This window comes from Miniopterus natalensis, chromosome 17 (assembly GCF_054644295.1).
Source record: "Miniopterus natalensis isolate mMinNat1 chromosome 17, mMinNat1.hap1, whole genome shotgun sequence".
NCBI lineage: Eukaryota > Metazoa > Chordata > Mammalia > Chiroptera > Miniopteridae > Miniopterus > Miniopterus natalensis.
In genome coordinates this window covers 3,636,232-3,664,071 of record NC_142097.1, presented here as the reverse complement: position 1 = coordinate 3,664,071, position 27,840 = coordinate 3,636,232, and the positions used below count along the sequence as shown (strand labels likewise).

The following is a 27,840-nucleotide window of genomic DNA, read 5'->3' as shown; positions in this document are numbered from 1 at the left end:
CATTTTGAAAATATCTAGCCATAATTTCTTCAAGTATTGTCCTACTCCCTCGCTCTCTCCTCTCTTTCTAGGATTCTAAGTACACGGTTAGGTGACTTCGTATTTTCCGTAACTCGCTGCTGCTCTATTCATTCTCCATCTTTTGTCTCCGTTTCATTTCGGGCAGTTACTACTGGTACGTCTTTGACTTCACAGAATCTTTTCTTTTGCAGTGTCTAATCCGCTCTTCATCCAGCCCAGGATATTTTCCATTCTGGATGTCGTATTTGTTATCTCCAAGAGTCTGGTTTCCCACTTGCACTTCACCTGACAGTTCAGGGCCGCTGGCGTGGGTCGTACTTTCCCCAGGTTCCCCCGGCTGTCGGAGGTCTCGAGCCGTTCACACGGCTCAGTTTCACTGAGCTTCCGGTTTCCCTGCCAATCCGCTCCCGGAGGGGGCGGGCCCTGCACGGGCGCATGTGCAGAGCAGCACAGGCCTCAAGGCGCCCAGCGGGACTGGGTCAGAAAGGGGACGTGTCCTCCAGAGGGAAGCGGCCCCAGGGCCCGGGAGGACTGTCCGTGTGGACTATGGCCTTTGAGCATTAAAGCCGTGGGGCTGAGGCAAACAAAACCATGCCTTTAAAAACAACCATATAATAATTATATACTACATATATAAAATGTCAGTTAATAACACAGTATCTTAATAATATTAATTATATAACATGTTAACCACACTGCGTATCAAATTTGGATGAGCCGTGAAAGAAACGCAGGTTGAAAGACGCAAAAACAATACTGACGGAGTCACCGACTTTTCCGGTGAAGAGCTGGCCTGGAAGACCAGCACGGGCGTGGACCGCACCCACGGGCGCCCGGCTCACCCGCGGCAGCGCAGGCCGACCTCTCTCCCCGCGGCGCGCGCTCTGCTCACAGGGAGGTGTTCCCAGGAAGGGTTGTCTCGCTGTTCTTCGTGACGCTAGTGCCCCGCGCAGTGTTTGACGCACGGTGTGGCCTCGCAGCACAACTTCTTCAGCTTCATTGAATTCCAGGTCACGCACATCTACAAGCAGCGAGTCCCCCGAGCGCGGACGAGGAGCGGGCCGGCCGCTGAGCACTCTGGGTATTGTAGTTCCCTCCGGCCGCGCAGGCGCACTGCCGAGCTGGGGGCCGCCCCGCCGAGCGGCGCCATCAGCGTTCCCGCCCCGCTCCGCCAGGGCGCCGGTGTCCTCAGTGCGCCAGCCAGGTACTCGTCGCCCGGGCGCCAGGTCTGGCCGCCGCTGCACCTCCGGGCGCGTCTCCCGCGGCGCCGGGGCGTGGCCGTTGCCTGCAGGGTCCCCGCCCCGCGCAGACGCTCCGCTGGGGCCGGGCCTGCTGCCCGCCGGCTTCCGCGCCGTCCCCGCGGCCCCCTGCCCACGACGGTGCGGGCCTCGGCGCCCTGGGGTGGGGGCCCTGCCCGCCGTCCTCTCTTTACAGTCCCCCTAGTGGGCGGAGAGGGGAGTCCGGGAGAGGGCGAGGCTGCGGGAGGGACCGCGTGTCCCGCCCTCTGACCCGCGGGGTGGAGCTGGGTTTCCCGCCCGCGGCTCGGCGGGCCGACCCTCTGCTGTCTTGGGTACCGGGCAGCCTTCCCGCGGCGGCTCGGTTCACGGCTTTCGGATAATCACCTTGAAGGCGCTCATCTGTCCCTGACATCACAGTAGTATTATTGCTTTGGCTGGGAAATGCTTGACTGACCCATGGCGCTGAAGTTCTCATTGTTAGTATTTTTTCTAATGTATCTTTATTGTTGGAAGTATTACAGGTGTCCCATTTTTCCCCCCATTGACCCGCCCCCGCCTCGATACCGCCCCTCCCTAGGCCTTCACCCCGTTATTGTCTGTGTCTATGAGTTATGCATATAACTTCTTAAATAACTGCCCTGGCTAAAGAACCGCCGCAAGTGAAGTTTCTACTTAAGCCTTTAATACTTCCGCAGTGCTTGGGAAGTCACAACATCTCAGAAAAAATTATCTAGGAAATTATGACTCTGCGGCAATATTGGCCTGTTACCTTCTGCATAATGTCAAAGGCAAAAGTAGAAACATAATGCGGCTAGCCTCATTTGCTGATGTCTGACTCATTGTGCTTGAGTGACTTGCTTATAACAACAGTAGCCAAACCAACATCGGAAGCTGGGGGTGTGAACAGCCACTCTGGAATTCTACTCCTCTACCAAACTCCTGTGTATACATAAATCTTATTGGCTACTTGGAAAGTATGGAAAAGTGGAAAGAAGGGTAAACGTCACAGGCCCAGGCCTCATAAGTCTCAGTGGTTTTGGCGAACTCACTTGCAGTCTTTTTCTCTGTGTGCTGTTTTACACAATTGAGATCAAACTAAATATACTAAATTTTAAATAGCATTGTTTATTCTGATTATAAAATTAAAAAGATGTTTTTGTACAGTTTGGTTGTTAAACGTACTGGACTAGCATTATCTCCATGGCATATTGTCAAGGAGAAGTTTATTAATCTTTACAAATTTAAAAAGAAATGACTCAGATCATTCTTAATAAGTTTTAAAGATGCAGAAAACCATTACTGTAGTTCCTTGGAAGTGAAAATATCTTAAGTCACTCCTTGTAAGTCTGCTTTTGCATTTTGGAAAAGTAGTTTTCACTTATTATTTCTTTAGCTATTTTTTTTTCCTTTCCAACCTTGTAAAACTGGACTTCTTAACTTGGATGTCAGTGTATGGGTTTGAAAGGGTTGGGCTTCAAACTCCCTGAAATAATATGCAACATCATATATTCACGTGCATTATTATGTGGACAAGACCAGATTCTCAGATGTATCCTCCAAAAGTTAAGATCTGGTGTTGATATATAGTCATTGTTAATATGTTAAAACAGCTTCAATCATCATTTTAAATTGTGTTTAAACTTGGCACAGGTGTTGCTTCTACACTGTGAGATGAAGACTAGTTCAAGAAATACCAAGCGTGAAGCAGAAATTCAGCCAAGGGAACTAATGCAGGGCCACAGCTCTGCCTGGACTCTAGAATCCTCTTGGTAAAACATTTCAGTTGGATTTTCAAGTTTGTAAAGAAGGGTCTTTAATTTGGGGTTCAGGAGTTATCTTTAGAACAGTATTTATCAACACACTGATTGAAAATGTAGATTTCTGTGCCTCACACCTATGGTATAGATCCTGATGTAGATCTTGGATGGAGCCAAATAATTTCCTATTTAATAAGCATGCCTTGTGAGCTTTCTCAATCCTCAGATTTGAGACCCTTCTAATTATGTGTGGGACTTTTCTTGGAGAAGAGTCGTAACTTTCATTAGATCTGCAAAGGAATCCATGACCTGGAAAAAAGGTAGAGAAACACTGGTGTAAAGGAAAACCTCTTTTATTGGTAACCTTGAGGCTTCAGAGGAGGAGTCCTCTCAGAGTACCCTCCCTTTATTTGGGGCTTCCCTGCGCACTACACTGTTTCCTCCCTCAGCTTCTTACTGCTCCTCTTCCACCAAAATCTTTTCATTGTGTCTAGTGAAACCCACTAGTGTCATGGGATAAACTCTACAGTCTTAAGATATTCACATTTTTTCTTGATTTAACTAAACCCTGCCCTCTCTCTCCTACCTACCTGGTACTTTTACATTTTTCTTTCATGATCATTCACTTTATTAGTTAAGAATTTAATTTTGCAACTTTAATGGAGTCCAAGTGGTTTGGACAAGAAAGACAATTTATTTCTTCCTTATATAAAAGTCTAAGTTGGTAGGTGGCTGGTCGCAGTGAGGATCGGGTGGGGTAGGTAGCTCTGGTCCATAAGTTCCTCTAGAAACCCAGGTTTGACCTATGTTTTTGCTCCACCACACTCTAGGGTCCTCTCTGTGGTGAAAGCTGGAAAGGGAGACGGAGAACTGGAGGGAAAACAGCTCTCTTTTAAAGGTGTCACCTCGAAGCTGCATATTGTCTCTTTTATTACGATCCCATTTGCAGACATGGCACCCCTGCCTGCAAGGAGGTTCGGAAATTCTCTAGCTGGGTCACCTTGCAGCCAGCTGAGACTTCTTCAGGCCTCTGTCAAGTAGAAGGGGAGACTGGGTGTTGAAAGGCAATGAGTAGTCTCTGCTCCATTGGCCTACTTAAGTTTTCTGCTGTTTGAGTCAGTTTTAGAAAAATTTTAAAGAAAAATTGTTCTTCGGGAAATTTTATTTTTATTGGCATACTGTTTTAAGATGTTTTATCTGTTACAGCCCCTTTCTTATTTCTATTTTTAGTTTATTGGTCTTTTTTCTTTTTGACTGGTCTGTGGCTTGTCTATTTCATTATTTAGAGAATCAGCTCCTGCCTTTGACCGCTGTTTTTGTTTGTTTTTCTTACTCATTAGTGTCTTCCTTTATTATTTCTTCTTTATGGCTTGTTAATTATTTTCTTCAGTTGAATGTTTAATATTTTCATTGTTTAAAATTTTGTTTGAAATTATTTAGGGATATAAATTTATTCTCTTTAAAGCTTTGTTAGCAACCCAAGCATTTTAAATCTATAATACTCTTATTTTCTAATTCAGAGTTCTCTCTTTGACTTACTAGCTACTCAGGAGGGTTTATTTTAATTTCCAGGTGATAAGTGTTTTTTCCCCCCTCCCTTCAGACTTCCATTTACATTTGTAATTCTACCATATCATAGTTAGAGAATGTAGTGTATTCAGTTTCTTCTTTTCATTGAAATTTTCTTTGGTCAGTGGTGTATGATAAGTGTTATCAAGTGCTCCATGGATGCTTGAAAATAACTTTCGAGTATAAGTCTCAATGTACCCATATCTACTTAAATTGTATATCTCTGATCTTTGAATTTATAATAGCTTTGCTTTATTACAATTCTTATTTTTCAGAACATAGTTGTATCATTTCAGATGAGCTTCTGAGCAACATAAGCTGTAAGATTAGATTAAAATCTACTGTTTCTTGAGCAAAAGCTCCATAGTGAACCTTAGGGAAGCCAGGTGCCCATTCAGGGCAGGAGCAGATTTGGCAAACAGAGTCTAATTGAGGGGCAACGAAGCTGCTGCTAATTGGCGGAGCTCCTCTTCAGCTCCACATGGCTGCTTACTGATCCTGTCTTCAGAAAGACTCCACAGTCATCAGTCTTTCTGGTCAGGATGTCTGCTTTTCCTGTTGGTTTTACAAACAGTTGTTTGTAAGACAGTGTTTCTGTGCCCCCATCCAAAGGTTATGTTGCCCAGTTCAAACATTCTAAAGGTTCAAGGAGCGAGAGGTGCAAGGTAGTTGCTCTGGCTCCATTTTCAAAGGGCCCACATGTCAACTTTACATCACAAGCTGATTTAGGGGGAAAGGTGTGGGCATTGGAATTAGACTGCTTTGGAGTTACAGGTGGCCTTGAATAAGTAAATTTATTTTTCTAATCCTCAGTTCTTCATGTATATATATAATTCCCATTGGATTGATGTGAAGATCAAATGAGAAAGTATTTTAAAAGTTCTTTGTACAATGTCTGGCCTGCTACCTGTGACTATATTTAATAGTATTAAAAATCTCAAGATATCCAGGAACAAGAATCTTTTCCTCACTGATCTTGGGGCTTACTCTTGTGGTCTTTACGGAAGTCACTCTCACTTGGATGTCAAGATTCCAGCTTGGTGAGTCTGAGATGAACAAGGCAGGACTGGTTTTCATGGCTTATTTCTCTTTCTCAGACATCTTTGTAGGACTCCATTCCGTCTAGGGAAGGGAACAAAGAAGAGGACAATGGCTACTGTGGTTTCTTCAGCTGGACCTCTGGTAAGTTTGGGTTTCCTTTGTTTCTGATCGGCTGTCTTGGTTTGAGGACATGTCTTTTCCTAAAGTCTTGTAACTCTCCTGCCTTACCCACACGCCTTCTGGAAACTGAACCAAATCGTTTGATATGTGAGTAAAGGCTGTAATCTATAGGAAGATTCACTACACATATTGAACCAAATTTCAAGATCTTTCAAAAAAATATTGGGACTATCTTTGAATATGATAGGTAGCCTGGGAAATTTATTTATGGTGTTAAATGTGTATCGTTCCCAGGAAATTTCAGCTATTTAGTGAGTAGTAAAATGGGATATTTTTCAATTGGAAAATTTCATTTAGGAAATTTTGGGGAAAAAACAAATGTATACACATACTCACAACTCTTAATTCATATATACCACATCCACACTCTCAGTGATTTCCTCTTTTTTACCCATTAAGAAGTGTTCAAGCTTAATAGGTGACATGGAGAGAAGATATTTAAGACAATGCTTGGCTGTAGGGAGCTTACATTCTCATTGAGGTAAGGCAAACAAAAGAAATAGTTACATTTATTTAGGTAGATGGTATTTTCGTAGCAATTATGATAAAGATGATGAGTGCTATGTAAGGAAAGAAATGGGACATTAGTATGGGCTGAATTAGTCATGGAAAACTCATGAGGATAGTTTGGTATAAGCTGGTATTCAATTACAAGTGGAATTTAAATTGTCAAAGTATTTGTGAAGGTATCTCAGGGGAGAAAGGAGTTTAGGGCAAGGCTCTGAGGCAGAGAACAGTGGTGAGCTAGTGATTCAAGATGGAAAATTGAAAGATAGGACTGGAATTAGATATTTAAGCTGAATCTTTTAATGTTTCTCTGAAGACATTTTAGAGTGTGTGTGCTTGGATGTGTATGAGATGGGTCTTGATGGAAAGAAGGCTGTGTTTTAGAAGTGCCTTTTTGAAGTACATAGATTCAGAAGAAAGGTACTGCCAACAAATGGAATTTTTATAGTAATGATCCATAGTAACCTGTAGTAGTGATCTTTTATTCTTTGTAACCAGGATATATAACATGTAACTGGTCCTTAAAACATACCCTTGAAAAGATTAATAAAAACCAAAATGTGGCACTTGATTAGTAGACCCAAATATCTGTCTAGTATTTGCCTGATCAAACCCATCCCTAATTATCAGAGGTTGAAGTTCACATCATTGTACAAACTTGGGAGGAGAGAACTAAGATAACATTTTTCTCAATGAAATTTAAGTAAATACTTTTAGCCATATATTTTTTAATGGCACAAAATCTAAAATTGATAAGTGCTACTAGAAGGTATAGTAAAATTTCATTTCATTTATAAAATCAGGCCCTTGTAGGGACATAGTTTCTAAGGTTTAGAAGAAAACAATGTTATGAGACGTCCCTGAAAATACTTCCTGAGCACTGAGACATGCTGCCCTCCCAAACACTGTAATGATTCAACTGTAGAAAACGGTGTTAGTAGGTTTTGAATATTATTCTTGAGCAAGTTAGATACTTTCTGAGAAATAGGTTTCACCCCCCATATGAAAAGGAGAATTATGTAGCATCTGCAGGCCCCTTATTATAAATATGTTTGTTTTGATCAGTTCTTTATTAAAAGCCTTCTTTAAACACTGCAGTTATATCTTTCTCAATCTTGTGTGTGTGTTATTGTCTCAACCAAGGTGAAAGGACATTATGATTGGATGTTACTATGGGACCTTGATATCATCCCTAAATGAAACAGTAAAAGAAGTCATCCCATATATACCAAATCCACAGCGGACTGCTGGTGCTTTTTGAGGCTCTGCTGTAGGTCATAGGCAGCCTATTATTGAGTGACCTTATCCTATATCCCTCAGAGTCCTGAAGTTTCCCAGCCAGATGAAGATAATCTTCAGGCAGAAGAACCAGAATTGGTAAAGGTAATACTTACCATTGCATGTAAGGGAAATAAAGAGAATGCTCCTCTTTTACTGCCCCTAATTCTTAATGTTCCCTGTTCATTTCAGGTTCACAGTGAATACGATCTTGAGTGGTAGCTGTAGTAATCCCAGGGCTGGTAGCATCAATTTGACAAATTTTATTTCTCTGAGTGGCAGCTCTAATTTGACAGATAGTCACATCATAATTGCCAGTGATGAAGTATCCTGTATCACAGTCTGATTCTTGCTTCATATTGCAAGACCCAATACCATTAAAAATATCAAGAATTGCCCTGGCAGGTTGGCTCAGTGGTTAGAGTGTCGCATGAGGACTGAAGGGTCCCTGGTTCGATTCTGTCCAACGTCACTTACCTTGGTTGCAGGCTCCATCCCCGGCCCTAGTCAGGGTGCATGTGGGAGGCAACCAATTGATGTCTCTCTCTCACATCAATGTTTCTGTCTGTCTCTCTGTCTCTCTCCCCCCCTTCCACTCTCTCTGAAAAAGCAGTGGAAAAAATATTATCAGGTGAGAGAAAAAAACATAATACATCAACATCAGTTCGTATTTTTAAAAAATATTCCCATTCTTAAGATGAGTTTGTTTATATATTTTTATTTCATTCTGTTTGTTAAGTTTACTTTGTGAATATAGAATCCACCTGCTTTTTCGAGAAAAATATCAAAATCAGAAATGAATAAATTGTGTTAAGAAAAATTATCCAGGGAGAAACAAGATGGTGGCGTAGGTAAGAGCTGTACCCTCCGCGTCCCACAACCACATCAAAATTACAACTAAAATACAGAACAGCCATCGCTCAGAAGCTCGTGAAATCTGGCTGAACAGAAGCCCTACAACCAGGGAACTGAAGAAGCACTGAGACCAGCAGGAGGGGCAGAGACTCGGTAGTGGGCCCGCACCCTGTGCCGCGGTTTAAACCCAGGAGGGACGTCTCAGCGATGGAGGTTTCCTGGAGGAGTGAGGGGTGCAGCCCCACGTTGGGCCCCCAGCCCAGGGCTCCAGGGCTGGGAAGAGAAGTACCCACAACTTCAGGCTGTAAAAACCAGCAGGGACTGGCACTGAGGGACATGGGGGCTGCAAGAGCCCCAGCTTTCCTCTTAAAGGGCCTGCACACAGACTCACTCAGAAGCACTTCTTCTGAGCCCTAGCACTGGGCAGCAGCTTGAAAGGAACCTGGGACATTCAGGGAGGAACTAACTTGCCTGAAATTGGGCCAAGAGGTGGAGGGGCAGCTTTTTCCCAGGCAGAAGGGCTGGCAGAGGCCATTGCTCCTTTGGTGAGCCCTCTCCCACAGAGCTGGCAGGCAGGTACCATATTTGAATCTCCAGCATCTGACTCACACCTTTAGCCCCACCGTGGTGATTCCCAGAGACTCTGCCCCTCCCTACTTGCAAGCTCATCTAAGCCATTTCCAGTGGTTTTCTATGAAAGTGGTTTTTTGAGCCTTATGCTTAGGACTTCCCTAAAATCTCTCAAACAAGCAGCAGCTGGCCTCAGTGTGACCCATACAGCTTGATAAGTGGCCCCAGGCCTGGCACTGGTGGCAGCCTGCACTGGTTCATGGTTAGGCCTCTCCTGGACAACGCCAAGCCCAGCACAACTAGTAGCCAACTATGGTTTGCTATGTAGCTCATGCTGGGTGGCCCTGGACAAGGCACTGGCAGAGGCTGACTTTGCACCTCCAGGGAGGCCCCAGAGACAGACCACCTGGTGGTCAGACTTGACCGTGCTGGATTACAACAATACCATATCCACGAGTGACACACTCAAGGGGTGCACTTGGTGAACACCAAAACTCCACTAAAGTAAGTCCTGCCCCACAGGAGTGTCTCCAGCACAGCAGCTCTTTGGCTGTAGTCGCAGCTGGTCCTCACAGCCGATTGGCCTGGGGTCAATTCCTCCCAGTCATGCCAACAGCAACTAAGGTTTGACTACAGCAGGGCAGTGCACGCAGCCCACACAGAGGAGCACCTAAAAGGCCCAGCTCAGGTGACTGGGGAGGCTGAGCCACTGGACCCTACAGGACACCTACTACGCAAAGCCACTCTACAAATTCTAGGAGATAAAGCAGCTCTACCTAATACATGGAAACAAACACCTGGAAGCAGCCAAAATGTGGAGGCAAAGAAACATGTCACAAAGGAAAGAACAGAAGAAATCTCCAGAAAAGGAACTAAATGAAATAGAACCAAGCAAGCTACTAGATACAGAGTTCAGAATTATGGTTATAAGGATGCTCAAGGATCTTAGTAAGACTATTACGAAAACAACTGAGACCATTGATGACCTAATAAAGTATCAATTAGAAATGAAAGCTACACGAACTAAAATGAAGAATAATTTACAGGGAGTCAACAGTAGAGTAGAGAATGCTGAGAATCAAATCAGCAATTTGGAGTATGAGGAAACAAAAAACACCCAACCAGAAGAGCAAAAAGAATCCAGAAATATGAAAATAGTATAAGGAGTCTCTGGGACAACTTCAAGCGGCCCAACATTCATATTATTGGGGTGCCAGAAGGAGAAAGAAAGCAAGAAATTGAAAAACTATTTGAACAAATAATGACAGAAAACTTCCCCTACCTGGGGAAAGAAATAGACTTACAAGTCCAGGAAGCACAGAGGGTCCCAAACAAGAGGAACCCAAAGAGGCCCACAGCAAGACACATCATAATTAAAATGCCAAAGGTTAAAGACAAAGAGAGAATCTTAAAGCAGCAAGAGAAAAGCAGTTAGTTACCTACAAGGGAGCTCCCATACGACTGTCAGCTGATTTCTCAACAAAAACCTTGCAGACCAGAAGGGAGTGGCAAGAAATATTCAAAGTGATGAAAAACAAAAACCTACAACCAAGATTACTCTACCCAGCAAAGCTATCATTTAGAATTGAAGGTCAGATAAAGAGCTTCACAGACAAGGAAAAGCTAGAGTTCATCACCACCAGACCAGTACTACACGAAACGTTGAAACATCTCCTTTAAGAAGCTAATGAACGAACAAAAGAATCTGATAAACTAAATAGACCCAGGGACATTGACGCATGCAACAGACGATCATATTTCAGAGGGAAGAGGGAAGGGGGAGTGGAGGGTAGAAAGAGATTAACCAAAGAAGTTATATGCATATATGCATAACCCATGGACACAGACATTAACGGGGTGAAGGTCTGGGGAGGGGGTGGGAGTGAGGTGGAGGGGGTCGATTGGGGGGGAAAATGGGACACCTGTAAAATTTCAACAATAAAGATAAATTTTTAAAAAAAGTATCCAGCTCAGCCAGGCGTGGCTCAGTGGTTGTTCATCAACCTATGATCCAGGAGATTGTGGTTCGATTCCTGGTCAGGATACATGCCTGGGTTGCAGGCTCAATCCCCACTTGGGGGTGTGCAGCAGGCAGCCAATCAATGACTCATCATAGATGTTTCTACCTCTCTCTCTCTCCCCCTTCCTCTCTCTGAAGTCAATAAAGATATATTTTTTAAAAAGAAAAGAAAAATTATCCAAAACTTAAAAATAAGGCAAAAGATATGCCCTTTCAATATCACATTAGACCAGTATCTAGCCAGCCTGTCTAAGGGCTGTCAGACACAACAAAGAAGGTTTTGTTGTTTGACTCATTGTTTATTATTGATTAATATTCAGACCCTTAAAGTTAGATGCTAACTTGTAGAAGACTGAAAAGTTGCAAATTATTTCTACCTAGGAGAAGAGATAATCCCCAAAGTTACGGTTTTATTGTCCTTTGGACATTTACTAGGTTACTATCTAATTTTGCAATCTTACTTCAGCATTCTTTTCCCACTATCTATATATCTGTTTCTTATATCTGCTTTGAACCGGCTTGTCAAGCTTGCTTACCTCTCATTAATGTCTTAGTACATCTTTGACATACGTGTGTTGATTATACTTTTAGGAGAATTGTGGTGTGTTTTTTATTTTATGTAGGAGAAGTTCAGCCCCTTTTTCTTTTTTTAGAATTGTGTTTAAGTTTTTTAAAATTACACTTTGAAAGTTGGCTTTATTCCAAATATGTTTTGTGTAAAAGTGGTGGGGATTTTTGCTTTTATGAGAAAATAATTCTGAGATTCAGTCTTATACATTCATTTTTTGAAACATTACTGGACCAGTGATTTTTAGTGTCCTTTAATATATGACAATTTAGGCTTTAATATAAAATATGTATAATTTCAGAGTTTGAACTAGGAGCCTTAGGAAAATACCACAGTTTTTGACATGGTGAATAAATCATATGGTTTGTTTTTGTCCTGATGGAGGGAATCCCTGGCAGAAGATTAATTCCCTCTGGCTCTTTCTTAAATTCTGCATCCTGTTTATAAGTGCTGAACTTAGCTTTAACTTTCATTTGAGTAGAACCAGTATTTTAATAATTTTTAACATTGCTATTTCCACCAAAAGGAAAAGGAGATGGAATTTTCATAGGGCTTGTGTCGAATCTGTTTGGAGAATATTGCTATCTTAACAATATTAAACTTTCCAATAGAAAGAATATGGGATGTCTTATTTTTTTTTACGTATTCTTTAGTTTCTTTCAGTGATGTTTTGCAGTTTTCAGCGTACAAGCCTTGCACATATTTTGTTAATGTATTCCTGTGTAGAAATAATTCACTTAAGTGTATTCTGAACCTTGCTGAACTAGTTTTAGTTCTAGTAGGGTTTTTTGCATGTGTGTGTGTGCAGATTCATCAGGGTTTTCTATATGCAGGATAATACCATCTGTAAATAGAGGTTATGTCATTTACAAATAGAAATTATCCCTTTCCAACCTGGATACCTTTTATTTCTTTTTCTTGTCTAATTTCCCTCACTAAAACTTACAGTACCATGTTGAACAAAGTGAAGAGAGGGGACATCTTTGTTTTTGTGGACTCAGAAGGGATGTACAGGGCCATTTGCCATAAAGTAGGATGTTAGATTTGGGTTTTTATAAATGGTCTTAATCATGTTGACAAAGTTTGCTTCTAGTTGTAGTTTGTTAGATTTTGTCAGATACTTTTCCTGAGCCTGTTAAGATAATCCTGTGACTCTTGTTCTTTATTCTATTAATATGGCGTGACCTGGATTGATTTTTAGATAGTAAATCAACTTTGTATTCCTGGACAAATCCGATTGGCTGTGGTGTATAGTACTCTTTTATTTGTTGCTGGGTTCTTTTTGCTAGTATTTTGTTGAGAATTCTGTGTGTACAGTCATGAGAGATATTGGTCTGTAGTGTTCCTGTGATGTCTTTGTCTAGTTTGGTAGTACTGGCATCATAGAATGAGTTGGGGAGTGTTTCCTTCTATTTTTTGGAAGAGTTAGTGAGGTTTGCTGTTAATTCTTCTGATAATGTGTGGTGGATCTCACCAGCAAAGCCATTTTAACCTGGCATTTATTTATTTATTTATTTACTTACTTACTTACTTACTTACTTATAGATCTAGTCAGATTTTCTTTGCCTTGAATCAGTTTTGGTAGTTTGTGTCTTACTAGGAATCTGCCCACTTCGTCTAGGTTATCTAATTTGTTGACATACAGTTGTTCATATTAGTCCTTTATAATCCTTTTACTTCTGTCAGGCCAGTAGTAATGTCTCCCTTTTCATACCTGATTTCAGTAATTGGAGTCTTCTTTTCTTTTTTAGTCAATCTGAGCTTGTCATTTTGTAATCTTTTCAAAGAACCAAATTATGCTTTTGTTGGTTTTCTTTATTGTCTTTCTATTCTCTATTTTGTTTACCTTCATTCTAATATTTATTATTTTCTTGGTTGAAATAGGACTCCAGGAACTCCTTTATAAGGGCTGGCTCAGATCACAGTAACACAGTGCAGGCAGGCAGTTCAGTGCAGGTTTCTCCCTAAAGAGCAGTTTTCATGAGAGGCCCCTGTGTAGAAATGGCTGCTAGACTCTTTCATGTTTTTTGTTTTGTCTTGGGTATTTTTGAGTCCAGTTAGCCACCAGGAGCCCTCTTAGTATCTTTTTACTGAGGGTCCACAAAATTTATTAGGACTTGTTTTGTGGCCTACCATATGGTCAGTCCTGGAGAATATTCATGTACACTTGCAAAGAATGTATGTTCTGCTGTTATTGGGTGTCTTTGTGTTCTATGGGTGCCTAGTTTGTTTATAGTATTTTATCCAAGTCATCTTTCCTCATTGATCCTCTGCCTTGTTGTTCTATCTATTATTGAAAATGGGGTATTAAAGTCTTTAACTGTTATTGTTGAATTGTGTTTGTCTTTTCAATTCTATAAATTTTTGCTTCCTGTATTTTGAGGTTCTTTTGTTAGATGAAAATATTTTTAAACTTGTTGTCTTATTGATACATTAACCAGTTTATCATTAGAAAGTATCTCTCTTTGTTTCTGGTAAAAATGTTTGTCTATTTTGTCTGATACTAATATTGCCACTCTAGCCCTCTTTTGTGTATTATTTACATAGTATGTTTTTTCTATCCTTTTACATTAAACCTATTTGTGTTCTTGAATTTAAAGTGTGTCTTCTGTACACAGTACATATTTGTAGCATTTTAACAAAAGTCCCTTCTGCCCATCTCTCTTTTTGATTGCAGTTTTCAGTCTATTTACTTTTAGTTTAATAAGGTAGAATTTATATCTGCCATTTTGTTATTTGTTTTTGTGTGTCTTAGGTCATTTTTGTTTATTTCTTCCTCCTTCACTGCCTTTTTTGTGTTAGATATTTTCTAGTATCCCATTTGATTAACTATTCTTGTTTCTTTCACAATATTTTTTTGAGTTACCTTAGTTAAATTTCCCTGACTGTAATTAACATCTTGACATAAAACAGTGTATTTCAGATTAATGCCAACATAGTTTTAATAGTATATACATCTTTGTACCAGTATAGCTCCATTCCCTTCTCTCTCCTCTATGCTATTATTTTCATACAGATTGCACCTTTTATACATTATAATCTCATCAACACTGTTTTATACTTACTACTTTATGCAGTTGTCTCAAATAAGATGAGAAAGAGTTAAAAAATACATTTATATTTTTATCTCTTTAGATACCTTTACTGGTCTTATTTCTTCATGAATATTTGTGTTACTGTCTAGTGTCCTTTCATTTCACTTGAAGGATTCCCTGTAGTATTTATAGGAGGCCAGATCTGCTAGCAATGAATTCTCTCAGTTTTTATCATTTTTGAAGGATAGTTTTGCTGCATATAGAATTCTCTGTGGACATTTTTTCTTTCAGCATTCTGGATGTTATACCACTGCCTCCTAGTATCAGTGGTTTCTGATGAGACGTTAGCTGACAGTCTTACTGAGGATCCCTTGTACATTAGGAGTCCTTTCTCTCTTGCTGCTTTGAAGATTCTCTCTTCATCTTCTATCAGTTGATTATATTGTATCTAGGCATGGATCTCTTTGATTTTGTCCTACTTGGTGTTCATTGAGATTCCTGTATGTGAAGGTTAGTGTTTTTCATCAAATTAAGGAAGTTTTGGGCTAGTATTTCTTCAAATATTCTTTCTGCCCCCTTCTCTCTTTCCTCTCCTTCTTGAACTTCCAATATGCATATATTGGTATTCTTGTTGACCCACAGATCTTTGAAGCTTTGTTCATGTTTTTCATTCTTTTTTGCTTCTGTTCCTCAGTCTGGATAATCTCAATTGATCTCTCTTCAAGGTCACCAATTTTTTTCTGCCTGCTTATCTGAATCTGTCAGGTTTCTATAGCAAAGCACAGCAGCCTGGATGGCTTGTAAACAACAGAAAATTTTTTGAAGGTTAAAAAAGTCTTATTTAGAAAGACTGAAATGGTAGTAGCTAATTTGAATAGCTATTTTGTATAAGAAATTACTTGACATTTCTTTTTGATATCTTCAAGAGTTAGATTCCATTATACATGCTTTATTCTTTCATCAAACCTGGAAAAATATACAATGGTTTTTCAACAAGTGGTTTATTCTCCCTTTCCCGTGTATAGAAATCTGTATGATCTCTCAGACAGTTCCTTCTGGAACAAACTTTCCTCCTCTCCCCCAGCCAGCCCTTGTGGGCTGTGGTACTAGGACTAGAGTCAAAACATGTGAATGTCTCCTCAATGGGAAGAAATTTATTTCTCACAGATCTAGAGACTAAAGTTCAAAATCAGGGTACCAGCATGGTGAGATGAGGTCTTTCTCCTAAGTCACAGACTCCTCATCATATCTTCACCTGGTGTAAGGTTCTAGGGGTCTCTCTGGAGCCTCTTTTTTTTTCTTTTTTTTTTTTGTAAGACGCTAATCTCATTCATGAGAGTCTTACCTTCATGACTTATGCACTTCCCAAAGTCACCACCTCTTAATACCATTACATTGGACAATAGGATTTCACCATATCAATTTTGGGAGACACAAACATTCAGACCACAGTACTGTTCAAATTGCTATTTCTTTCCACTGAACCTCTCATTTCAGTTATTGTATATTTCAACTCCAGAAGTTTAATGTGACATCCTTCTCATAACTTCTTTTAATTCTTTAGACTTGATCTTCTTTGGGGTTTTGAACATAGTTATAATGGCTGATTTAATGTCTTCATTTACTAAATACAACTTCTTGCCTTCCTCAGGTACAGTTTCCATTGACTGCTTTTTTTTTTAAACTATTTATAGTCCATGCTTTTCTGTTTCTTTGTGTGTCTTGTAATTTTTTATTGAAAACATGATATTTTAATTAATACAATGTGGCAACTCTGGAAATCATATTCTTCCCTCCCCATGGTTTATTGTTGCTGCTGCTGCTATTTTATTTATTTAGTGACTTTCCTGGACTAATTCAGTAAAGTTTGTATTCTTTGTCATGTATGGCCACTGAAACCTCTGGTTAACATAGTGATTAATGATTGGACATAAATTTCCTTAAGTCATAATCCAGTAAGTCCTCCAGCATTTGCCAAAAGGCTTTTGTTTGTGTTTGACATACCTTCTACTCTTAGGCAGGCAGTTTACAACTCTGCCTTGCCCTTTACTTCTTGCTTGCAGAGAACCTCAAGGTAAACCAGAGGTGAGAGCTGAGGGCCTTCTTGGATTTTTCCTGGGGTTTAGTTAGTTCTTGGTGGGAAAAGAAAACAAGCCTAGTAAATTTATTGTAATTTATATATGAAGTAATTAGCAATAAAGCTTATGAACTGTCATTATCTCCCACATTAGCCATGTTTTATTATTAGCAGAATTATGTAAAACATACTTTACGAATTTTGTGGTCCAAAAAAAGATTTAAACAGTTTGATGGGCATACCTATCTATGTGGCAGAAAACACCTCCAAGGCCATCTGTTCTGATACAAAGCAGATCTTAGCCAAATATGTAACCTAAGGCCTTTGCCTGATTAGTCAGCTAAGAAGGGCCTTAATTTACTAGATCCTTGAGTATAGTGATTACAAACTTGAGTTCTGGAGCCAAACTGCCTGGATTTGAATTTAGACTTTGCCTCCTTTGTGAACTTAGGCAAAGCACCTAACCTCTCCAAACCTCACTTTCCTAGTGTGAGGATTCAGTCATTACATAAAAATTCCTTAGATCAGTACCTGACAAATAATATGCACTATACTTATACAAAAGTAGAGAGAGTAGTTTGATGAGTCTCGTTGAACCTATTATCCATCTTCAACAATTATCAACCCATGGGCAATCATATTTTGTATGTAGCCCTATCTTCCCTCACTAATTATTTTGAAGCAAGTAAGACACTATATAATCTTATCTATAAATATTTCATCATATAATCTATAACATTTTTTTAATGTTAACTATGCAGTTGACTCTAACAATGCAGGGGTTAGGAGCACCAACCCATGTGCTGTCAGAAATCTTCATATAACTTTTGACTCCCCAAAACTTTAACTGCTAATAGCCTACTGTTGACCAAACGCCTTACCGAAAACAGTCAATTAACACATATTTTATATGATAGATGCATTACACACTGTATTCTTACAATCAAGTAAGCTAGATAAAAGAAAATGTTAAGAAAATTATAAGGAAGAGAATATACATTTACAGTACTATACATATTTAATGAAAAAAAATCCATGTATAAGCGGACCTGTGCAATTTGAACCCATGTTGTTCAAGGGTCAACAGCTAAAAAACTAACAGCCTTCATATTATCAAATAATTGAGTTGGTATTTGTTTCCCTAGTTGATTATTATGTTGTAATTAGTTAATATTGCCTCTTAGGTCACTTTCAACCTAGAGATCTACCCCTCCCTCTTTTTCCTCCCCTTGTAATTGTTTATTGAAGAAACGGTCATTTGTACTTTAGAGCTGTGTTATCCAATATAGTAGGCACTACCCACATGTACATGTGACTGTTGAGCACCTGAAATGTGACCCATTTACAGATGTACTATAAATTTGAAATACACCTTATGTTTCAGTGACTTAGTATAAAAAATGAAGTATCTCATTAATTTTACAGCAGCCACTTATGATCCTTCAATTCATTAAAGATTGGTGATGTATTAATTCTTTTGTCCTTTGTCATGTACGAGCTGTAGTATACTTACATAGAGAAACCTCCCCACATCAACTGTTTGACTACACCTGATTATCATACAAACTATATATTTTTTGCATAGAAAAAGGACAGAAGTTTGATTCTTTCTCCTTAATTACCAGTTTCCAAGCATCTTCCAAAGATAATCAATGAGTATTTTTGTAATTTTATTATGAAATTATGAATTTAAATGTATGTTTTTGAAACCCATTAAAGTTATTATCATTATTAATGCTCAGATTGTCCCATCATTGGCCAGTGGGAGCTTCTTCAAATTGTCTCCTGTCCTAAACATGACCCTAGCAGTCTTTGATAGCTTCCTTACTTTTTAGTATGACAATAAGTTCCAGACCCTGGTTCCTCTTAGTGGGAAGCAATATTTACAGGCCGCAGCCTAGCTTGCATAATGCTACCTTAATAGTATTGTTTCCAGGCCTTTTTAGTGGACAAAGCTAGGAAATGTGCTTTTTCATTAAAAGTAAAATACCTCATAAATTTAGACTGGTACTTCCAATTCAAATTTGGATCTATGGATTTATTATATAATCTCATCAATATTATATTTATATCTTTTTCCCGTGCCAAATGTATTAGTTCTCAATGACGTTGATATACTAATTTGTTTTCTTTAACACTACACAAACAACAGTTATAAAACATCACTACCACCAACAATATGATTATTTACTGAAACGTGTTATTTTTGTTATTTGTAGTTCTTTTTCTCTTTGGGGTATATCTCACAAGGGATATCCAGAAAAATTACTGTCTTTTAAAATCACTCAAAATAGTTCTTTCTGATGAATGTGTATGCTACCAATTTGTTTCATTTTACTTTTAATTTTTAGGGATTGCTTTTGTTGTTGGAAACAGATCTTTTAAAAAATAATACACCAATTTAAAAAAAAATCAGTGTCGCAAATCTTCAAATAGTACATCCATATTGCTTAGATTTTTAAGACTTTGGAGAATGTGGTAGGGAGGATTACAAACATTTGAGGGGTCACATGCTGAGGGAATGAGCAAGGTATAACTTTGTATTTAATGTTTTCTGCTATGATTTTATTTTGTGGCATAGAAAATTGCTCTGGACTACTTGCCTCGTGCAATACTAGTTTTTTCAGATGCTGTAGATGTCACAGTAGAAATGTACCATATCCCCACACTATTATAAATTTTGTTTATTTTTGGAACAAATAGGCTTATAGATTATTTTTAAATTTAAGTATTTTATAATACTATAAACTATTCACATGGTTCAAGTTCAAAAGTCAGATCTACAACACAAGAAATATTCAGTGGAGTCTGGCTTTTATCCCAGTTTCTTGGACTCTATTTTCTCCTTCCAGTAGGTAACCATTACAATTTATTATGATTAATTCTTCCATTTTTTTACACAATGACATATATATTTCATATCTTGACCAAAGAAGCTCCATAAAGTTCTGTGATTTCTTATTTTTATTTTTCAAAGAGAGAGCTTATAATATTCTTTATCTGTCATCTGAATGATAAACTGTATCTTTTGATAAGCCATATTTTATAGATTGGAACTGAAAAAGTCGATATACATAAGCCAGGGTTTTGAAGAAGAAAGGATTATTTGGGTGGTAACTACCAGCTATTATGAGATATTTTAAAGACTTCCTAAGGAAGGAGGAAACCATACTGTTTGGCTCCAGATAATATAGTAGGACCAATATTTAGAAGTTATAGAAAGCCAGGTTTGAATTAGTCTTTTAAAAAACCCAAAAACCTACTATTAGATAAAACTAAAATTAGAATGGGCTTCCTCTTGTGGTTTTAAGTTCTTGTCCCTGGGGACATTTTTACATCCTTTAAGGGTTGAGCCAGTTGGCTTCCAGAGTCATTTGGTGATTCTGATTTCTGTAGTTCTTCCCAAGTTTTGTATGAATTACTTTGCTTAACAGGCCTTATTGTATAGTCCCTGGGTGATCACAGTGTATTTATTTTAGGAATCAGTGACATTTAAAGATGTGGCTATAGACTTCACATTGGAAGAGTGGAGGTTGATGGACCCTACACAGAGGGACCTGCACAAGGATGTGATGCTAGAGAATTATAGGAATCTTGTCTCCCTGGGTAAGGATAACTTCTGTGTTTGTGTATCTGCCCATTTGACCAGGTTTGCTGAAGATATAGAGCTTCTAAAGTACTTAATTGAATTTTGGCATTAAAACCTCATAATCTTAGGAGCATATTGTTGGGAGTTATGCTATTCCTCACTCTTAACTGAATGGTCTACCCATTGTAGAGTAAGAAATACATGTTTCATTGGAATCTTGGAGATTGTTGACAATCCCTCATATTTAGGACTAGTTTTTTTCTGGTCACTTCCATAAATGAGTTACCAGTTCCTCTAGAAAGAAGAGGAACAAATATGATCTGTTGTCCCAGCAAACTCTGGGTCATAGTGTTGAGCTTTGAGATACCTTTGTAATTCTGTATGACACCCATTGTACAGTAAAATGTTCTGCTGTGATGGGAATGTTTATATCATTGGTGCCCCATATTGCAAGCACTGGCCACTTGTGGCTCTTGAGTACTTGCAATGTGGCTGGTCCAACTGAAGAGCTAAATTTTAAATTTTATATAATTTAAATTCAAATTTAAATTGACACATGTGGCCATTGGCAACTCTGTTGGACAGCACATCTCTAGAACTTCCTGTAATAGCCACTCTTCACAGGAGATTAAGAGTTGAGACTGAATTTGGCACTAGTTCTTGCTCATGGGCACAATCAAATCATACTCATTTTTCTCTGAACAGGGCTTGCAGTTTCCAAACCAGACATGATATCTCATTTGGAGGATGGAAAAGGACCATGGGTGGTAGTGACAGAAATTTCAAGAGTCCCCTATCCAGGTGAGTTAATAGGAACCAGGAAGATTTATTCCATGGATGAATCAAATATCTGAAATATTTTGGAGAACCCAGGAAGAACAGAATGTCTACCTCTGATAGCCTGATATATCAGTGAGGTCCTACAAGGCAAGATGTCTGAATAGGTAATATATTTCAAACCACTGGGCTATGTTTGGAGCAAAGGGCTCATATCTAAGAGGAAAAGAGATAGGGAAACTGAATAAGAATGTTAAGAACCTGGGAACTTAAAGTGAAGAAGGCTGGAGACAGGAAGAAACTGGATTCTAGGCACCAGAACTAAAGAAATAAAAGGCCTAGCCTGGCCAGTGTTGCTCAGTCATTGTGCGTTAACCTATGAACCAGGTCACAGTTCAATTCCTGGTCAGGGCATATGCCTGGATTGTGGGCTCGATCCCCAGTAGAGGGCATACAGGAGGCAGCCAATCAATGATCCTCTCTCATCATTAATGTTTCTATCTCTCCCTCTCCCTTCCTCTCTTTGAAATCAATAAAAACATTTTTTTAAAAAAAACGAAATGAGCCTGGCTGGGTGTGGCTCAGTGGTTGAGCGTCAACCTAGGATCCAGGTGATCGGGGTTCGATTCCCAGTCAGGGCACATGCGCTGGTTGTGGGCTCGATCAATGACTCTCTCATCATTGATGTTTCTATCTCTCTCTCCCTCTCCTTTCCTCTCTCTGAAATCAATAAAGATATATTTAAAAAAAGAAAAAAAAATGAAATGAGGCCTAGTGAGCATAGGTATCTGGAACCATGGTGATACTCAGTTGTGGAGGAAGAATTGTAAAGAGGGTAGAGTTCTTACTTTGAACACCTGGATTCAAACCTGGATCTGTCATTTACCAGCTTTAATTAACCATGTTGAACTTCAATGTATGAATCACAAAGTGAAAATTATATCTCTCTAACTCCTGTGGTTGTTAAGAACTGAGATAAGTTTATAAATATGTTGACTATGGGATATTTAACCTTTATCTTTTAATAATAATATTGGTAAGTTTAGAATTTTAGGTTGGCAATTATATTCTTTCAGCATTTTCATATCATTCCACTGTTTTCTGTCTTATTACCTAGAATCTGTTGAGAATCAATCATCTGTCTAATTCAGGAGTCAGCAAAGTTTTTGTGTTTACCAGACAGTAGATATTTTAGGCTTTGTGGGACTGTAATCTCTGTAGCAGCTATGACATTCTGCCATTGTAGCATATGTTTTTTAAAAATAATGTTTTCAAGTTTTCCATTATTCTTTGCTTCAATATGGATATTTTATACTGACCTATTTTTCAGTTTGCTGACACTCTCATGTGCCATATCTACTTTTAGCCTATCCTTTGAGTTTTTAATATTTTTATTTTCCCGTTCTAGAATTACCATTTGGTTCTTCTTTTGTAATTTCCAATTGTTTGGTGAAATTATTAGTCTTGTCTTATTTTCTTGAATATAGTAATCATGATTAATTTAAAAGTTCATATCTGAGACCTCAATTATTTCTGTCACCTTCAGATTGGTCTTTATTATGAGATTTTTGTGGATTTTTTTTTCTCATATGATTTTTATGTCCTTGTATGCCTATTGTTTTTCATTGTTAGGCATTGAATATAAAATGTGTAACAATAATTTGAGGTTCTGGATTATGTAATTTTTTTTTTTACAGAAGATTGTTTGCTTTTGGTGAGCTGGTAGGATCCTCAGTTCCCTTGACTTACTTAGACATTTAAATAAGGTGGGTTTTAGTCCTTGAGTTACAGGGTTTTCATCTTTGTTGGCTGTGAATTCAAATCTTTGTCCAGCACAATGAATCCATTGAAAGTTCTACTTACCTTGAGTTTTAAAATAATAAAACCATTCTACTGTCCACAGAAGATTTTGATCCAATTTGTTTGTTTAAAATTATTATATCTAAGTGTTTAAATTCAGATATAATTACCCTAAAAATGAATTAGAAATATAAAAGAAGTATAATAAGTGTTTTAGAAAATCAGATATTAACTTGCACATACAAACTACCACCCCACAGTATAATTTTTTAAAGGAATTTTGGCAAACTGTTAGAAATGTTCTTAAGACCCATAAAAAGGATATTAAACTATTCTTGATAATAATTATTACTATTTGAAATATTAATAACCACAAACATTAATTTTGACTAGTTCAGCCTACTTTCTGAAAAGTCAGTGTCTTTTTCCATAAGAACTGTATTAAAAGGTATGTACGAAGATGCCAATAAGCTACTATGATAGGGAAATTTGAGAGGACTCACAAAATAAAAATTAAAAGCTAGCCAAAAAAAATCATACTTTCTATTCAGAACAAATAGAAAGTATGATTGAGGACAAATATCTGGTTTGTGGAGTAAATGAGAAACAGGGAAGTAGTCACAACTTATGAAAAATGCTCTCTAAAGAATTTGAGTCTAAAGGGAATGAGAATATAAATATTTGAAAGACTTAGATTCTAGGAGCATTACCATGAATGAATTTTTAATAGAGGAAAACTCCTCAAATTTACTATTTTGGTTCTTTGCTTAACCAGCTTCCCTTAACTTTAGCTCCTTCTTAGAAAACAAGGCCAATTTGCAAGCAGTTAAAACCACATATTCATTGTCAGCCCAAGTTTTCCTCTTATTATTCAGTTTAGTGAGAACTCCCCAACTTAGGAAATGTAGTCATTTGAATTTTCTTTCCTCCCTCCCCAGAGTTGGAGACCAAACCAGCAACCAAGAATGCTATACTAACAGAGGATATCTCTGAAGATTTATCACAGGAGACCATAGTAGAGAAACTCGCAGAGAATAGTCTGCGGGACTCCAGAATGGGAGGAATATGGAAATGGAATGACAGGATATTGAGACTGCAAAATACTCAGGAGAGTCGGAGCCAAAGAATAGTTACACACAAGAAAATTCCCACTGGTCAAAGAGGTGTTATATTTGGGTCTATTTTTTATCCCAAACCAGGAGTTATCACAGAAGAGCTCCACAGCAAATGCTTAAAAAAACATGAGGAAAATTTCACAGAGAACTTATATTTGAATACAGATACCCATTTGGGGAAGAAAATTTGCAAGAATACAGAAGGCAGCAAAGTTATAAGGCCTGCTTCAGAACTTACTTTAGGGGGAAAAAACAATAGTAAAGAAAAACCCTATAAATGTAGTATATGTGACAAGGCCTTTTGTTATAGGTCATTACTCATTCAACATCAGAGAACACACACTAAAGAAAAACCTTATGAATGTAATGAATGTGGGAAAATGTTTAGCCAACCTTCATATCTTAGCCAACATAAAAAAATTCACACTGGAGAAAAACCCTATAAATGTAATGAATGTGGAAAGGCCTTTATTGCTTCTTCATCACTTATGGTACATCAGAGAATTCATACTAAGGAGAAACCTTATCAGTGTAATGTCTGTGGAAAATCTTTTAGCCAGTGTGCACGCCTTAATCAGCACCAGAGAATTCAAACTGGAGAGAAGCCCTATAAATGTAGTGAATGTGGGAAAGCTTTTAGCGATAAATCAAAACTTGCACGACATCAAGAAACTCACAATGGAGAGAAACCCTACAAATGTAATGATTGTGGGAAAGCCTTTAGGAATAGGTCATATCTTAGTGTACATCTGAAGACCCATACTGAAGAGAAACCATATAAGTGCAATGAGTGTGGGAAATCCTTCAAGAATACCACAATTTTTAATGTTCATCAGAGAATTCATACTGGAGAGAAACCCTTTAGATGTAATGAATGTGGAAAAGCCTATAGGAGTAATTCAAGCCTTATTGTACATATAAGAACTCATACTGGGGAAAAACCTTATGAATGTAATGAATGTGGGAAAGCATTCAATCGTATAGCAAATTTCACAGAACATCAGAGAATTCATACAGGAGAAAAACCTTATAAATGTAATGAATGTGGGAAAGCATTCATTAACTATTCATGCCTTACAGTACACCACAGAATGCATACAGGAGAGAAACCTTATAAATGTAGTGAATGCGGAAAGGCCTTCATGCGTTCCTCATCTCTAATTATACATCAGCGAATTCATACTGAAGAGAAACCTTATCTATGTAATGAATGTGGGGAATCTTTCAGAATAAAATCACACTTGACTGTACATCAGAGGATTCATACTGGAGAGAAACCATATAAATGTACTGACTGTGAAAGGGCATTCACTAAAATGGTAAACCTCAAGGAGCATCAGAAAATTCATACTGGAGTAAAACCCTATAAATGCTGTGATTGTGGAAAATCCTTCAGGACTAAGTCATACCTTATTGTACATCAAAGGACCCATACTGGAGAAAAACCATATAAATGTAATGAATGTGAGAAAGCTTTCACTAATACATCACAGCTTACTGTGCATCAAAGAAGGCATACTGGAGAAAAACCCTATAAATGTAATGAATGTGGTAAGGTTTTCACAAGTAACTCAGGATTTAATACCCATCAAAGAACACATACTGGAGAGAAACCATTTAAATGTAATGACTGTGGGAAAGCCTTTAGCCAGATGGTACATGTCACAGAACATCAGAAAATCCATAGTGGAGAGAAACCCTATAAATGTGATGTCTGTGGAAAAGCCTTCAGGAGGGGTTCATACCTTACAGTGCATTGGAGAACACATACTGGAGAAAAACCCTACACATGTAAAGAATGTGGGAAAGGTTGTATTACTCTGTCACAACTAACTCTGCATCAGCGAATTCATACTGGGGAGAGGCCCTATAAATGTGAAGAATGTGGAAAAGCCTTCAGAACAAACTCAGACTTTACTGTACACCTGAGGATGCACACTGGAGAAAAACCCTATAAATGTAATGAATGTGGAAAAACCTTTAGGAGTAGCTCAAGCCTTACTGTACATCAAAGAATACATCAGCGAGAAACTCAGTTAATATAAAGAATAGCAAGTCACCCAGATGTCTACTCCACAAGAAAAACCATAATTTGTATCTTTAATGAATGTGGGAAGACTTTCAGAATCAATTTGCCAGAAAATACATACAGAAAAGACACTCTATAATCATGAATGTGGAAAAGCATTTCATCATATTAAAGCTTAGGCGTTATAAGAAAATTCACAATAGAGTGCAATGATGGATAAATGAAAGCCTTCATCCAGATTGCATACTTTATTCATTTAACAGATTATCTTTAGTGTCTATATATTTTTTATGTCTATATATTTAATGTCTATATATTTTTGCCTATTTTTCTGTTGGTTTGTCTAATAAATCTGGAAACGCTCTTTATATATTCATTCATTATCATCTGTGTTGCAGATGTTTTTCTTAATCTAGCATTTGTCTTTATACTTTTTATATAGTAAAAGGAGTCGCCACATATTTTTATTTTTATAGCAAATATAAAAATAATATATATTATATATTTTTTCATTTTTTCTTTTTTTTAATTTACTATTTTAGTTAAAGGATCTTAATTCCTAGGTTATACATAGTCTCCTAAATTTGTTTCTAAAATTCTGATTATTTTTTACATTAAAGTCTTTAACCCATCTGGACTGGAGGGCTATTGATAAAAGATCAACTCCAAATGGCCATTAACCTATGAAAATATTATGAACCTAAATAGTACTCAGGGAAATGCAAATTACAACATCCAATGAGTTCTCTTTCACTTCATGGAGTTGGCAAAATTAAGAGATCTTTTGCTAGTGGGGTTTAGGAAACCATGAACTCTTACCAAAAGGTTATCTCAACTTACAGTTCTGCCAGCAATCCAATTTGAAAATATTTAATATCTTAAAAATAAAAATGCTTTGACCTAGAAGTCTGTCCCACAGAAATAACAGCATCAATGCATAAGAATACATGTAAATGAGGATATTTGTTGAAGTATTGTCTTAGAGGCAAAGAAGAAACCCAACTGGAGACAAAAGGAATGGCCACTAAAAGGAGCATGGTTGGATGAATTGTGATATATGCTGATAGGTGGAATAGCATGAGAGTAATTTTTTAAATGAGTTATATCTACACTGGTTAACACCAAGGCTTTTTCACAATTCTTGATAAGTAACTGCTTTATTAGAAATATGTATATGTATAATATTTCATTTTTGTTAAAGGGAAAAGGAGAAGTAGGGAGATAAGGGGAAAAGACTGGGGAAAAAGAAATGTGAGGCATGTGTGGTATAAAACTATATGTAAAACTATGTATTTGTGTGAACTTTTGAGAGCATGAGTGAAGGGGTGGTTTGCAAAACTTGATGGTTTCAGAGTTGGTGGAGTATCAGGCATTTTTTGCTTGTTGGACTTTTCTGCACTTTTCTATATTTTTTAGTCTTTCTGTCCAATGAGCATGTAATATTTACATGCTCATTGGACAGAAAAGACCTATTTTTGAACAGGAAATACCTAATATGAACAGGAAAGACCTATTTTTCTTGTGAAGCTAATTTATTGGACACCTGTTATATGTCAGAAATCACCCTGGGGTGCTGAATATACATTGGTGGGGGATGGGTGGTCATGGTCTAAGAACGTGGGAATTGGTTTTGATGCTGCCTAGATTCCAAAGTTACCCAGCACCTCACTCCCTCTACCCTCTGTTTCATTTGGAGGAAGTAATAGAAATTTTATATAGATGAAAACATATCCAAGAATATCTAGACTTATGTCTAGGCTGTGGAGAAGACTGCAAGCCTCAGAAAGAAGTTCCACTTTCAACATGGGCTAAAA

The 27,840-nt window shown here is 38.1% G+C and overlaps 1 protein-coding gene and 1 non-coding gene across 4 annotated transcripts; one reads left to right on the top strand and one right to left on the bottom strand.

Moving 5' to 3' along the window:
• The first annotated feature begins 1,443 nt into the window (after positions 1 to 1,443).
• ZNF624 (zinc finger protein 624) lies at positions 1,444 to 27,448 on the top strand. 3 transcript variants are annotated; one of them, XM_016196424.2, is made up of 7 exons: positions 1,444 to 1,735; positions 2,910 to 3,028; positions 5,683 to 5,767; positions 7,634 to 7,696; positions 20,196 to 20,322; positions 21,011 to 21,106; positions 23,821 to 27,448. In XM_016196424.2, the coding sequence occupies exons 3-7, from the start codon at positions 5,735 to 5,737 to the stop codon at positions 26,040 to 26,042; spliced, it is 2,541 nt and encodes an 846-aa protein (XP_016051910.2). In that variant the 5' UTR covers positions 1,444 to 1,735; positions 2,910 to 3,028; positions 5,683 to 5,734; the 3' UTR covers positions 26,043 to 27,448. The 3 variants fall into 3 exon arrangements, with proteins under 3 accessions (XP_016051910.2, XP_087681958.1, XP_087681959.1); XM_087825832.1 differs by having other exon boundaries at positions 1,444 to 3,028; XM_087825833.1 differs by lacking the exon at positions 7,634 to 7,696 and having other exon boundaries at positions 1,444 to 3,028.
• LOC148091186 (small nucleolar RNA SNORD22) lies at positions 15,676 to 15,787 on the bottom strand. Its single transcript, XR_015715984.1, has one exon. It is a non-coding gene; the product is annotated as a small nucleolar RNA SNORD22 (small nucleolar RNA).
• Positions 27,449 to 27,840: the final 392 nt, after the last annotated feature.